General features: G+C 35.6%; 1 protein-coding gene across 1 annotated transcript in view; it reads left to right on the plus strand.

Annotated features, from left to right (window-relative positions):
• The window catches only part of LOC145276891 (cartilage oligomeric matrix protein-like), a 131,823-nt gene that overhangs the window by 97,976 nt on the left and 19,561 nt on the right, over positions 1-14,286 (plus strand). The window contains exon 12 of the mRNA XM_080128326.1: positions 2,462-2,566. Within this exon, the coding sequence (XP_079984452.1) occupies positions 2,462-2,566 (105 nt within the window). The remainder of the gene's footprint in view (positions 1-2,461; positions 2,567-14,286) is intronic.

Here is a 14,286-nt window from a genome sequence, read left to right on the forward strand (position 1 = left end):
TAAAAATAAAACATCCTTAGCAACATATTATAAGAATTGAGTAAAACCTGACACCAATTGTAAAATGGGATATCTTTAAGAAAATAAGCACGTGCAAATTTCTGAACTCACCTTGTTACTTATGTTTAAGTGAAAAACTGTTTATTACTAAGTTTAAGGATAGGGACACGCTCCTAAATAAAAATACTGAAATCTCAATTAATTGCGGGAACTACAAATCCCACATTCTCAGTAATTTCACGCTTTCCTATTAAGGCTGTTTTGGTTATAATCATTAATTTATTTTACATTACTGCGAACTATTAAGAGAGACAAATTTTGTTTTTACAGTTGATCACGAATGTCTTTATTATACCGTCTCCTTTTACCCCTGCATATCTGCCTTACCACTTACTGCTAGACTCATATTTATTCCCCCAACCAAATTTGATTTTCGTAACCCTTTCATTATCCGTTTTTATTTACATACTATGAGTCGAATTGAATTGGATGCATACCTGACGATTATACTTATGACGATTGTGTATAGCCTATACCTACAACTTGGTCTCTAACCGACCTTCAATGTTTAACCTTTAATTTTATATACTTTCTTCTATCTTTTATTGTTAATTATAAATTTCCCTCTTTGTAATTTCCCCCTTTGCATGAGCTCTATCAATCTTAACACCCAATTAATTATCATTTGTATTTTTATTCTATTATTACTATCATAATTTCTTTGAACTTATTTTTTACTCTAATACAACTGTGCTTTTATTGGATATATTTTGTGTTTAATGTCTCTCTCTCTCTCTCTTTCTCTCTCTCTCTGTATATATATATATATATAATATTCTCATGCCTTCACACTCATTTTTACGAGTGCATATGTGTTTTTATCTTTATTACTTATTTTGTATATTCTCACAACTATTCTGCTTCCATACTTATTACTGTATATTTTTACTTTGTTTTATTTTCGTTATTTTTAATTTTTATCAATTATTATTATTATTATTATTATTATTATTATTATTATTATTATTATTATTATTATTATTTAAACATTTTAATATTTTATTATTCACTTCTTAATATTTTATCTTGATTTTTATCTTATTTTTTTATTTTGACTTTTATTCCTGATCATATTTATATTTTTTATTTTTATTATTATTACAATTATTCTTATTTGTATTTGTTATCATATTATTTTTATAATATTATATTTTATTTTACTATTTTTTATTATTATTTCTGTTTAGCAAATTATATCATAAACATTATCGATGATAATGCACACATTTGTCGAAAGAAAACTGTAAATGGAAATAGTTTGATATAAAAATATTTAAATTATTCGCAGTGTGTCGTGGACGGACATAAATTACGAAGAAATATTAAAAAGAATATAATTGTTGCCATCATAAAACAACATACGCATTTCACATCCAAGAAAAAGAAACAATGTGAACAACGCACTGATTATATAAAGTTAACTGACATAGTATTTCGATGGGAACGACGTATCAATCAACGAATAATTTACGAACATTTCGCATAATTAATTTACCATAGCATGAGAGTTTAGTGATTCGATCAGAAAAATAAAAGGCGCGATAAAAAGCAGAGCAGCGGATAATCGTTTGTGCACTTTGAAAGTCGTGCCAGAACAAGGGAGTCTTATTTTGAATGTGTAGGAAACTGCGCTTAAAGTGCTCCCTTGCATTGGTCGTGAATATATATATATATATATATATATATATATATATATATATATATCTCAAAGAGAGTTAATTGCATTCTAACATTTTAAATATGTGGTATGTCGCAAGTAGAATAAATCTTTAAGCAAGAGACACCGAGGCTTGATCAATATTCAAAATGGTTCTTTCATATGAATATGTGCAATGTGAACTTCATATTACCTTTTTTTATTTCTTTTTAATTTTTATAATTTTAGATTATCAAATTATAAATTTAATGCGGATTCCAGAATATTATTTTTAAATGATGCTAATACAAAATGAATAATATGATGAGAGTTAGTGAAGTGATATTAAAAATTCTCTTCACCTTACAGAGACAAATTGTGTTCAAGAGAAAATATGCCAGTAGGCAGGATTTGAGTATAAGGTGTTAGTCAGCCAAAACTAGACTAAGATTCTTCAGATCTTTCACTGTTGGCACTATTTAATGCATCAAGGATTGTCACTGAGCTTTCTTCTTTCGGTTAATTTAAGAGGCGTCGAATAAAAAGAACCATTCAGAACTATGTGGTTTCTAGCACAAAATACGAGAGCAAAAAAGATGATCAATTGCAAATACAAATGTTTTCACTGCGTGCAATTTAAATAATGCAAGATTGTATTGCACTTTTTTTAAATGATATTCGTTCTTGAAGGCTTAAAAAAACTGCAATGCAATGTGTACTAATTTGAATAAGAAGTTTATTTTGTTCCTTGCTGTTCTATTTCAGTGTTCCGTTGGTTATGGTGGCGATGGTTATTATTGTTCAAAGGATCAAGATTTGGACGGATTTCCGGACCAGGAATTGCCTTGTGCTCACAGAAAATGCCGAAAAGTAACAAAACAATTTTTAATATTTGACATTTTATTTTTATGTTTTATGAAAGAATAAATAACATTTCGCGGTGTATAAGATGTTTTTTTTTTATTTTGTTTGGTTTATGACAATTAAAAGCCTGTTAGTTAATTTAGTGACAAAAAGTAATTCATCTGTTGTATACGATTAATTGAACAAAAGTTGATGTTTTGCCCATAGTTGAAGTGAGGGCTTCCCTTGTCGCATCGGTAGTGTTGCATTCCTGTGCTTGCTTTAAAAAATGTGCTCTGATGAACTTATTGCACTCAACATTGACCAAGCTGACTAGCGGAAAATTCCACTCCTTCATCGTAAAGGTGTATAGCGTCCCAGATGCCGGAACACTTTTGGGATCCTTTCCTTTGGTTGCTTATCTTAAGAATCACCCAGCTCCCTGTTCCCCCCACCTACCAACATGCAGTTTAATTTAATAATTTAAATATTATGTGAACAAACATTTTACTGGCCAATCCCCTCAGCTTGCCCCCTATAAATCTGGCTCTTATTTGCCCTTGCTTTTTATGAAGTTATTTGCCCTTGCTTTTTAGGAAGTTATTTGGCCTTGCTTTTTAGGAAGTTATTTGCCCTTGCTTTTTAGGAAGTTATTTAGCCTTGCTTTTTAGGAAGTTATTTGGCCTTGCTTTTTAGGAAGTTATTTAGCCTTGCTTTTTAGGACGTCATTTGGCCTTGCTTTTTAGGCAGTTATTTGGCCTTGCTTTTTAGGAAGTTATTTGGCCTTGCTAATAGGAAGTTACTTGCCCTTGCTTTTTAGGAAGTTATTAGGCCTTGCTTTTTAGGAAGTTTTTGGCCTTGCTTTTTAGGAAGTTATTTGGCCTTGCTTTTTAGGAAGTTATTTGGCCTTGCTTTTTAGAACGTTACTTGCCCTCGTTTTTTAGGAAGTTACTTGCCCTTGCTTTTTAGGAAGTTACTTGCCCTTTCTTTTTAGGAAGTTATTTTGACTTGCTTTTTAGGAAGTTATTTTCCCTTGCTTTTTAGGAAGTTATTTTGCCTTGCTTTTTAGGAAGTTATTTGGCCTAGCTTTTTAGGAAGTTATTTGGCCTTGCTTTTTAGAAAGTTATTTGCCCTTGCTTTTTAGGAAGTTATTTGGCCTTGCTTTTTAGGAATTTATTTGGCATTGCTTTTTAGGAAGTTATTTGGCATTGCTTTTTAGGAAGTTATTTTCCCTTGCTTTTTAAAAATTATTTGCCCTTGCTTTTTGGGAAGTTATGTGGCCTTGCTTTTTAGGAAATTATTTGGCCTTGCTTTTTAGGAAGTTATTTGGCCTTGCTTTTTAGGAAGTTATTTGGCCCTGCTTTTTAGGAAGTTATTTGGACTTGCTTTTTAAGAAATTATTTGCTCTTGCTTTTTAGGAAGATATTTGCCCTTGCTTTTTAGGAAGATATTTGGCCTTACTTTTTAGGAAGTTATTTGGCCTTGCTTTTTAGGAAGATATTTGGCCTTGCTTTTTAGGAAGTTATTTGGCCTTGCTGTTTAGGAAGTTATTTGGCCTTGCTTTTTAGGAAGTTATTTTGCCTTGCTTTTTAGGAAGTTATTTGGCCTTGCTTTTTAAGAAGTTATTTGGCCTTGCTTTTAGGAAGTTATTTGGCCCTGCTTTTTAGGAAGTTATTTGGCCTTGCTTTTTAGAAAGATATTTGCCCTTGCTTTTTAGGAAGATATTTGCCCTTGCTTTTAAGAAATTATTTGGCCTTGCTTCTTAGGAAGTTATTTGGCCTTGCTTTTTAGGAAGTTATTTGCACTTGCTTTTTAGGAAGTTATTTAGCCCTGCTTTTTTGGAAGTTATTTGGCCTTGCTTTTTTGGAAGATATTTGCCCTTGCTTTTTAGGAAGATATTTGCCCTTGCTTTTTAGGAAATTATTTGGCCTTGCTTCTTAGGAAGTTATTTGGCCTTGCTTTTAGGAAGTTATTTGGCCTTGCTGTTTAAGAAGTTATTTAGCCTTGCTTTTTAGGAAGTTATTTGGCCTTGCTTTTTAGGAAGTTATTTGGCCCTGCTTTTTAGGAAGTTATTTGGCATTGCTTTTTAGGAAGTTATTCGGCCTTGCTTTTTAGGAAGATATTTGGCATTGCTTTTTAGGAAGTTATTTGGCCTTGCTTTTTAGGAAGATATTTGGCCTTGCTTTTTAGGAAGTTATTTGGCCTTGCTTTTTATGAAGTTATTTTCCCTTGCTTTTTAAAAATTATTTGCCCTTGCTTTTTGGGAAGTTATGTGGCCTTGCTTTTTAGGAAATTATTTGGCCTTGCTTTTTAGGAAGTTATTTGGCCTTGCTTTTTAGGAAGTTATTTGGCCTTTCTTTTTAGGAAGTTATTTGGCCTTGCTTTTTAAGAAATTATTTGCCCTTGCTTTTTCGGAAGATATTTGCCCTTGCTTTTTAGGAAGATATTTGGCCTTACTTTTTAGGAAGTTATTTGGCCTTGCTTTTTAGGAAGATATTTGGCCTTGCTTTTTAGGAAGTTATTTGGCCTTGCTGTTTAGGAAGTTATTTAGCCTTGCTTTTTAGGAAGTTATTTTGCCTTGCTTTTTAGGAAGTTATTTGGCCTTGCTTTTAGGAAGTTATTTGGCCCTGCTTTTTAGGAAGTTCTTTGGCCTTGCTTTTTAGAAAGATATTTGCCCTTGCTTTTTAGGAAGATATTTGCCCTTGCTTTTTAGGAAATTATTTGGCCTTGCTTCTTAGGAGGTTATTTGGCCTTGCTTTTTAGGAAGTTATTTGGCCTTGCTTTTTATGAAGTTATTTGGCCTTGCTTTTTAGGAGGTTATTTGGCCTTGCTTTTTAGGAAGTTATTTGGCCCTGCTTTTTAGGAAGTTATGTGGCCTTGCTTTTTAGGAAGTTATTTGCCCTTGCTTTTTAGGAAGTTATTTGGCCTTGCTTTTTAGGAAGTTATTTGGCCTTGCTTTTTAGGAAGTTATTTTCCCTTGCTTTTTAGGAAGATATTTGCCCTTGCTTTTTAGGAAGTTATTTGCCCTACCTTTTAAGGAAGTTATTTGGCCTTGCTTTTTAGGAAGTTATTTGGCCTTGCTTTTTAGGAAGTTATTTTCCCTTGCTTTTTAGGAAGTTATTTGACCTTGCTTTTTAGGAAATTATTTGCCCTTGCTTTTTAGGAAGATATTTGCCCTTGCTTTTTAGGAAATTTTTTGGCCTTGCTTTTTAGGAAGTTATTTGGCCTTGCTTTTAAGGAAGTTATTTGGCTTGCTTTTTAGGAAGTTATTTGGCCTTGCTTTTTAGGAAGTTATTCGGCCTTGCTTTTTAGGAAGTTATTTGGCCTTGCTTTTTAGCAAGATATTTGGCCTTGCTTTTTAGGAAGTTATTGGCCTTGCTGTTTAGGAAGTTATTTGGCCTTGCTTTTTAGGAAGTTATTTGCACTTGCTTTTTAGGAAGTTATTTAGCCCTGCTTTTTTGGAAGTTATTTGGCCTTGCTTTTTAGGAAGATATTTGCCCTTGCTTTTTAGGAAGATATTTGCCCTTGCTTTTTAGGAAATTATTGGGCCTTGCTTCTTAGGAAGTTATTTGGCCCTGCTTTTTAGGAAGTTATTTGGCCTTGCTGTTTAGGAAGTTATTTAGACTTGCTTTTTAGGAAGTTATTTGGCCTTGCTTTTTAGGAAGTTATTTGGCCCTGCTTTTTAGGAAGTTATTTGGCCTTGCTTTTTAGGAAGTTATATGCCTTACTTTTTAGGAAGTTATTTGCCCTTGCTTTTTAGGAAGTTATTTGCCCTTCCTTTTAAGGAAGTTATTTGCCCTTGCATTTTGGAAGTTATTTGGCCTTGCTTTTTAGGAAGTTATTTTACCTTTCTTTTTAGGAAGTTATTTGACCTTGCTGTTAAGGAAATTATTTGCCCTTGCTTTTTAGGAAGATATTTGCCCTTGCTTTTTATGAAGTTATTTGGCATTGCTTTTTAGGAAGTTATTTGGCCTTGCTTTTTAGGAAGATATTTGGCCTTGCTTTTTAGGAAGTTATTTGGCCCTGCTTTTTAGGAAGTTATTTTGCCTTGCTTTTTAGGAAGTTATTTTCCCTTGCTTTTTAGGAAATTATTTGCCCTTGCTTTTTAGGAAGTTATTTGGCCTTGCTTTTTAGGAAATTATTTGCCCTTGCTTTTTAGGAAATTTTTTGGCCTTGCTTTTTAGGAAGTTATTTGCCCTTGCTTTTTAGGAAGATATTTGCCCTTGCTTTTTAGGAAGTTATTTGGCCTTGCTTTTTAGGAAGATATTTGCCCTTGCTTTTTAGGAAGATATTTTCCCTTGCTTTTTAGGAAGATATTTGCCCTTGCTTTTTAGGAAATTTTTTGGCCTTGCTTTTTAGGAAGTTATTTGGCCTTGCTTTTAAGGAAGTTATTTGGCCCTGCTTTTTAGGAAGTTATTTGGCCTTGCTTTTTAGGAAGATATTTGCCCTTGCTTTTTAGGAAGTTATTTGGCCTTGCTTTTTAGGAAGTTATTTGGCCTTGCTTTTTAGGAAGTTATTTGGCCTTGCTTTTTAGGAAGTTATTTGGTATTGCTTTTTAGGAAGATATTTGCCCTTGCTTTTTAGGAAGTTATTTGCCCTTGCTTTTTAGGAAGTAATTTGCCCTTGCTTTTTAGGAAGTTTTCTGGCCTTGCGTTTTAGGAAGTTATTTGCACTTGCTTTTTAGGAAGTTATTTGGCCTTGCTTTTTAGGAAGTTATTTGCCCTTGCTTTTTAGGAAGTTATTTGGCCTTGCTTTTTAGGAGCTTATTTGGCCTTGCTTTTTAGGAAGTTATTTGCCCTTGCTTTTTAGGAAGTTATTTAGCCTTGCTTTTTAGGAAGTTATTTGGCCTTGCTTTTTAGGAAGTTATTTGGCCTTGCTTTTTAGGAAATTATTTGGCCTTGCTTTTTAGGAAGTTATTTGGCCTTGCTTTTTAGGAAGTGATTTGGCCCTGCTTTTTAGGAAGTTATTTGGCCTTGCTTTTTAGGAAGTAATTTGGCCTTGCTTTTTAGGAAGTAATTTGGCCTTGCTTTTTAGGAAGTTATTTGGCCTTGCTTTTTCAAGATAGCGACACGAGACGGCCCTTTTTGCTTACTTATAAAATTTTACTTTCTTAGTTAAGAATCATTTACATAATTTTGGGAATATGACATCTTCGTTTTGTGACAGATATGTACATCATAAAGATTTTTCTGCATTTTCTGTTTATTGTTTTTGTGAAACTGTGGACGTGTACCTATTTATTTACTTCTTCACCAAATGTTAGACATGGGTTTAATAAAGGTACTTCTGTGGAATGAACTGGGTTCGAAATCGGCTCCCCAAGTATTCAATCCGTGTCGTTAATCACTTAGCCACTGTCAGATGGGGAAAACTTTTAGAGCGCACAAACCACGTTTCACAATCTCGCCGCTTTTTGGTCGCTCATGAATGGATTTATCATCGATTGGTTCAATTGTCCTGAAATCGTTTAATGTTTTAACATTTTTAAGCGGCATTTATGCTTTAAAATTTGACACAAATTCATTGAATTAATAACAATTATAAATGTTTAAATTGTTGAAAAATTGTAGTATAAAAATACAATTACATATATTCATTGATATGTTAATAAAATTTCACAGATAATAGATATATAAAAATATTAGACAAGTTTAATTAATTAAATTATCCATATGTGTTTCTATAATTTATTTTATCGTGAGTGTGTGTGTGTATGTGTGTGTGTGACTACGATAGTGCATGTGATAGCAAGGCTGGTTGCTTAAAATAACAAATGATTTTAAATGTAGCAACATGCATGCATGTGTATTTTTGTGTGTGATGTAGAGGTTGGCAGATGAATAAGTGAGTTTAAATCTGAAACAAACGGTCAGTCCTGTTATAGATTATCGACTCACTATCTTCTGGTAATTGAACATAAACCGGGCGAACGTCGATTAGTCGAGTTATAGTCATGTGACTAATTGGAATGATAATGAAACATGTCTTTCTAAGCAAATAACTTTTAAATGTTTAGATTTAAACACAAGAGGAAGGTGGATTGAGAGGTGGATCCCATATTCAGTTTTTTTTGTTTTTTTTATTATATTTTCACCCCAAACAAGGCAAATTGCCACTTTGGTGTAGGGGGCTACTATCAGGGCCAACAACTACTGGGAATTTACTTAGCAAGATGCTGGTTCACGTTATACTTGAACTTCTGCATGCCAGTACAGTTGGGGAAGCAGGGACCTGGAATGGAATTCCAGAGTATAGCAGTTCTGGGAAAGAGACTACTGGGGTAGAAAGATCTTTTACATCTAGGGATCTCTACTGTGTGGGGTGGGATTTAGCTGCCTGTCAGGTTTTCGAGGGTGTCTACGTCGTGGGGGCAGAAGTATCTGCAGTTCGTCAGAGCATTCAACATTAAAATACTTGTAGAACAGGCGGAGGGATGCAACATTTCGTCGATGGAAGCTTAAATGCCAGTTCAGGGCCTATCAGATTGGCGACTCTCTTTTGAACCTTGTATAGGAGCGAGAGACTAGTAGCAGATGCACCAGCCCAAATGTAACAGCAATACTCCATACATGGCCGAATGGTGGCCTTATAGAGGTACAGGATACTTTCGGGTGTTAGTAGTTTTCTAGCGCGGTAGAGAGAGCCTACCTTCTTCGCAGCAGCCCTGGCAATGCTTTCAATGGAATTGTTCCAACTCATATTTCCTGTGAACGTTAGGCCAAGCAGTTTTAAAGATGTACTCTCAGATAAAGAGTCACTGGCCATTGCTTTTGGTGGCAGAGAAGGTTTCTTGTAATTATTGAAGGAAACCAATTTAGTCTTGGCAGCATTGAATGTGACCGTCCATTTTTGTCCTCATTCTACTACAGATTGGATGTCATCCTCTAGTATTTTTGCCATTTCTTTAGATATGTGTTCATTTGTTTTCCTGTCATGCCTGTTATAGGGTGTGGTGTCATCAGCATATATACCAATCTCACAGACAATTTTGTCGGGGAGGTCATTAATGAATATTAGGAACAATAGAGGTCCAAGGATAGACCTCTGAGGCACTCCTGCATTTATATCATATTGTTTAGATGTACGACCGTCGAGGACAACCTAGATTTTTCTCTTATCTAAGAAAGATTTAATTATGTTAAGTATTCTACCAGTCATACCTTATGATCTCATTTTCCTGAGAATACCTTCATGCCATACCCTGTAAAAAGCCTTAGATATATCTTCCCTCTTCCGCTCTCTTCCGCTTTGTCCAGTCAATGATATATATGTTCAGAGATTACAGTGAGGATGTCTGCTGTGGAACGGGCTTGTCTAAATCCATATTGTTTGTCAGTCAGAAGTTTAGCACCTGTAAGGTGATGGACTAGAGCATGGTTAATTATGGTCTCAAATATTTTGGCGAAAAGTGGGAGGAGGATAATGGGGCGATAATTTAATGGGTCAGTTCTTTCGTCAGAATTCTTGAATACTGGTACCACAGAAGCAGTTTTCTAACAGCCCGAAAAGCAAGATTCATTAAAGCATTTGTTGTAGAATTTGGAGAGAACTGCAGCTACTTCGGCTGAGCACTTTTTAATAGCACAGCTGGGATGAGATCGGGCCCACATGCTTTTGAAGTGTTTTTTATGATAGCATGCACCTGAGCAGGGGTGATTTTTAGATCGTCTAGCATGGCGTCTGTCCGCAAAGGAAAGTCAGACAGGGGGTGTTGGAAGGGTCCAGTGTGGAGTTGAAGGCAAACATATTAGCCTTGTCGGTTGCTGAGCAAACAACATCGTGATTGTTGGTTAGTGGGGGAATTGTTGATTGCTCATTATTTATTACACTGTTGTAGATTTCCAGAAGTCACAAATTCCTAATTTTTGTGCTTCAATGTGTTTTTTAGTGGTTTCAGTAAATTCTCTCTTAGCTGTCGCTATTTCTTTCTTAACGTTATTTCTAGCTTCTATATACTTCTATCTGTTTGAACTGGACTTATTCAGTTAAATCTGCGGTATGCATGCTGCCTTTGAGCAATGGCAGTTGCACAAGTAGAAGTAAACAATTGGGGAGAGTGGTGCTTGCTAAAAGATTTCCGCATGGGAACATGTGCTTCAATTGCCGTTTTGAACCAGTCAGTGGTTTCATTTGTGCACTGTTCAGCAGGAAGAGAAAAAATATTTCCCCATGGGGCATCTCTGATAAGATCTCCGATGGCTTCCCAGTCAGCCTTTTTATAATATCTCGGTGTTTGAGCACTGGCTCTTTAGTTTTGGCTCTAGAGTTTAGGGCGATTTCGATCATTATTACTGCATGATCAGAGTTCCCGAGTGAGCTGTCAGCATTTGTTATACAATCATCGGGAACGGTGGTCAGAAACAGATCTAAAAGTGATGCTTGTTGTTCTTGCTGGTCAGGGAAACGGATTGGGAACGTAATCATATGTGATAGGGAATGAGATATAGCGAAGCTATGTGTTGTGCTGCCCACTGCATCTGTGTAAATAGAGAATCCAAGCCAGTGGTGGACATTAAAGTCACCAAATACATGTACTTGTGCGCTAGTGTCGAGGGAGAGTGCTGTGTCTATGCTGTCAGAGACTTTGTTTATTATGATGCAGTCCTGGGTCGAGGGAGAGCGGTAGAGAAAATAAAACTAGCTAATGTTATGTTGTATGTTTAGTCTAAACACATAAAAGCTTGATCGTCCAATTCTAGGTTTGTTTCTCTAGTCAAGGGAAGAGTATTACGAATGTAGACTCCAAGTCTGTGCATATGTCTGTCAGAGTCCTTACGGCAGAGTGGGAGAGAGCAAGACATGTTAAAGTAGTTAGAGGGGATGGAGGAGTGTAGGTTAGTCTCGCTTAGTGCTAAGATATCCGGGGTATTTGTTAGGAGAAATACTTCAACATTAGTTAAATTAGTTCTAAGCCCACGGATGTTCGTGAATGCAAGCCTCAAGGGAGGAGGCAAGTTTGATTTGTTTGTCCCTAAGCCTGGTTTAAGCTTATATTTTTATTGTACTATCATCAGTGTTTCAGTTAGGTAAGGGGGAGCTAAACAAGAATTTATGCAGGGTATCAGACATGCAACACAAGTAGACCATCAGCTGACTTTTCTTCAACTAGGACTGTGGCCTCAGGAAAGCCCATCGGGGATGAGTGTAGGGTCCCTTTCCATGCGCGATAAGGCACTACAAACATTTCGATATTATACAACCGTTGATGGAGCAACTGCTCTAAGCGCTACCAAAGAGTTAGGGCTCCTGTACTACTAGTTGTAAACAGCAGCCAGGAACTGTCAATCCGGTATCCTCAACCCATCAGAAGAAGGTCAACCCAATCTAATTGCATAGGCATATGTGGTACTCAAGCACTCCCAAGTGCCCAGTTTTGAGGGTTGGGATGTGTCGGGAGTGGGGAAAACAGCGTTCATTGCCCTAAACAAGAAACAAGATCTACCACTGAGTGTTTTATCGAATCACTGTGATAGCGTCTCTGCGCCTGACTAGTAGGCAAAGAAGGAGTATGGAAGCCGGGCGATAGACAGAGCCTATCTACTCCTTAAGCAGTTTAGGTTTGCAGACCGGTAATTTGTTTGAGTCACCAGCTCTAGGAAGGTTGTCATCCAAGGCTGGAGAGGCCTCCCTCCCCTTAGATTTAGTTTCAGAGTTTTCCTTCTCCTAGATGGATGATCTGGGAAGATCTACTGGGTCCATCAGCCCTGAGAGGGTTTGCTCCGCGCCTGGGTCCTAATCCAGGTATTTCTGCGACCCCGCATGGTTAGTTAATGTTACAGGGTTGGTTTGTAGAGGTTATATATCTACTGAATAGTTACACTCCTCAAAGTGATTTAGGGGCATTGCTATTTCATTGTTACTAAGGAAAAAAAAACTCATGCAGTGGAAGCAACTATATGAGCAGGCTTGTTAGAAAGGCATTAGTGTGGATTAAGACTTTTACCTTTAGATTTTTACATTTTTTAAAATTAATATGTTAGCTTAGGTACAGGATAACGTTACAGTGTGAGTAGGTATTAGGAATTGGGCTAATAATTTTGCCCAGTCACTGTATATTTTAGATTACAGGAGAGTTAAGATGTAGGTGTAGTACAGTACGTGTATAACTGGAGGTAAATTTTAAGTCATGGCGTATTCCGTATGTATAATTAAGTAAATAGATATTTGGACAAGTTTTCAGTAGATGCGAATAGATAGAAGTTGTAGGTGTTAGTGTGTTTCTAATATTGAAGGAAGATAATTTCAGTTTTCATTTAAGAGTCATCGAGCGTTTTGCATAACAGGGATTATCGGATTTGGTTTTGTATTAATCGTTGCAAAACCATCTAGGAAGAGGCATTGTTATTTAATGAAGATCGCTTTGCATCTGAGTGCATAATTTGGCTGGTAAGTGCCAAACTGGATTAGAATGAACTCTAATGAATGTCTTAGAGGTAGAAATGTATAGATGTTTAGCGATGACTGTTAGGCGGTTAGCATTTGAAGGTTAGGATCTGGAGGCTAAGGATTCCACTAAGGCGTGTGTAATGTATAGTTTTAGTGGCAGCTAGAGAGGGGAGAAGATTATTAGCTTTCAAGGGACGGGGTTATTAACTTACAGAATACAGTAGAGTTTCATTGGGATTTAGAATTTCAAGTAATGTTTTAGCTTGGGAAACAGAAAAAAAAATATTTGTTCTTCTTTTTCCCTATTAAGCATGCAGGTTAGACAAAGGCAGTCGCTTGGAGGTAAAGAGAAACAATTATTACATGGTGATTCGGACTTCGTATTTATAGGCAGTCGGCAGTCATTAAGGTCAGAGACAAAACATTGTATCTATACAGAAAATGGTCCTAGTGACGCAGCAAAGATCACTATAGATTTCAATTACAATTATAGTAACAGTTAATTATAAGCTATACCCAGTGGTTTGGTAGAGATATCAACAAGGCTTCATTATTAATGCAAGCGAGCATTTGGTAATTGTAGATATTAAGTATATTATTTAAATAAAGTTCTTCTGACTTCTACGGTAGAAAAAATAAATCCACGTTTGTGCTAATTTCGGAAAATTTATCCTGCCTAAGTTATTTTTATCTCTAGCCTTCCTTAGTTCAGAGCGTGGAATTAATCATTTATTTAAGCTGGGAGAGAACGTGGTTGGTGTTTTGCTGGGAGAGAATTTAAAACTAAGCAAGGAAACAAAAATAAAGACAAATGCATATATAAATGATTAAAATACACATAATTACAAATTACAAAATTAAATAAGAAATTTAAAAGAGAAGAAATAACAAAGTTAGTATTTTTTAGGACGAGGATGGATTAGGATACCACTTATCTTGCCACGAGCACCACGGATAACCATATTTGGTGGAGGGGTGGAGTGATTTCTTTGACCGGATATTATACGTGTTTGTAACTATTTATAGGAGATAAATTCATCTTTCGAATTCAATGCACATGCGTGTATATGTTAATTTTACTTGTTTTTTTAGCTTTAAGTTCTGACTTCGACGGTAGATAAAATAAATCCATGTTTGTGCTAGTTTCGGAAAATTTATCCTGCCTAAGTTATTTTTATCTCTAGACTTCCTTATCCTAGGTGCGACAATGTTAGTTGCTACAACGTTTATTTAAGATACGGATTTGAAAACATTTTATTTTTTAATACATTTTACAATTTGTTAACTTTTCAACAAAGTATATTTTACAGCTGATCGTTAGCCAATCCATGGCCAAAGATGCAACGGAAAGTAACACAGCT

Source organism: Euprymna scolopes, chromosome 5 (genome assembly GCF_053919585.1).
Source record: "Euprymna scolopes isolate OS-2025 chromosome 5, ASM5391958v1, whole genome shotgun sequence".
In the NCBI taxonomy this organism is placed as follows: domain Eukaryota; kingdom Metazoa; phylum Mollusca; class Cephalopoda; order Sepiida; family Sepiolidae; genus Euprymna; species Euprymna scolopes.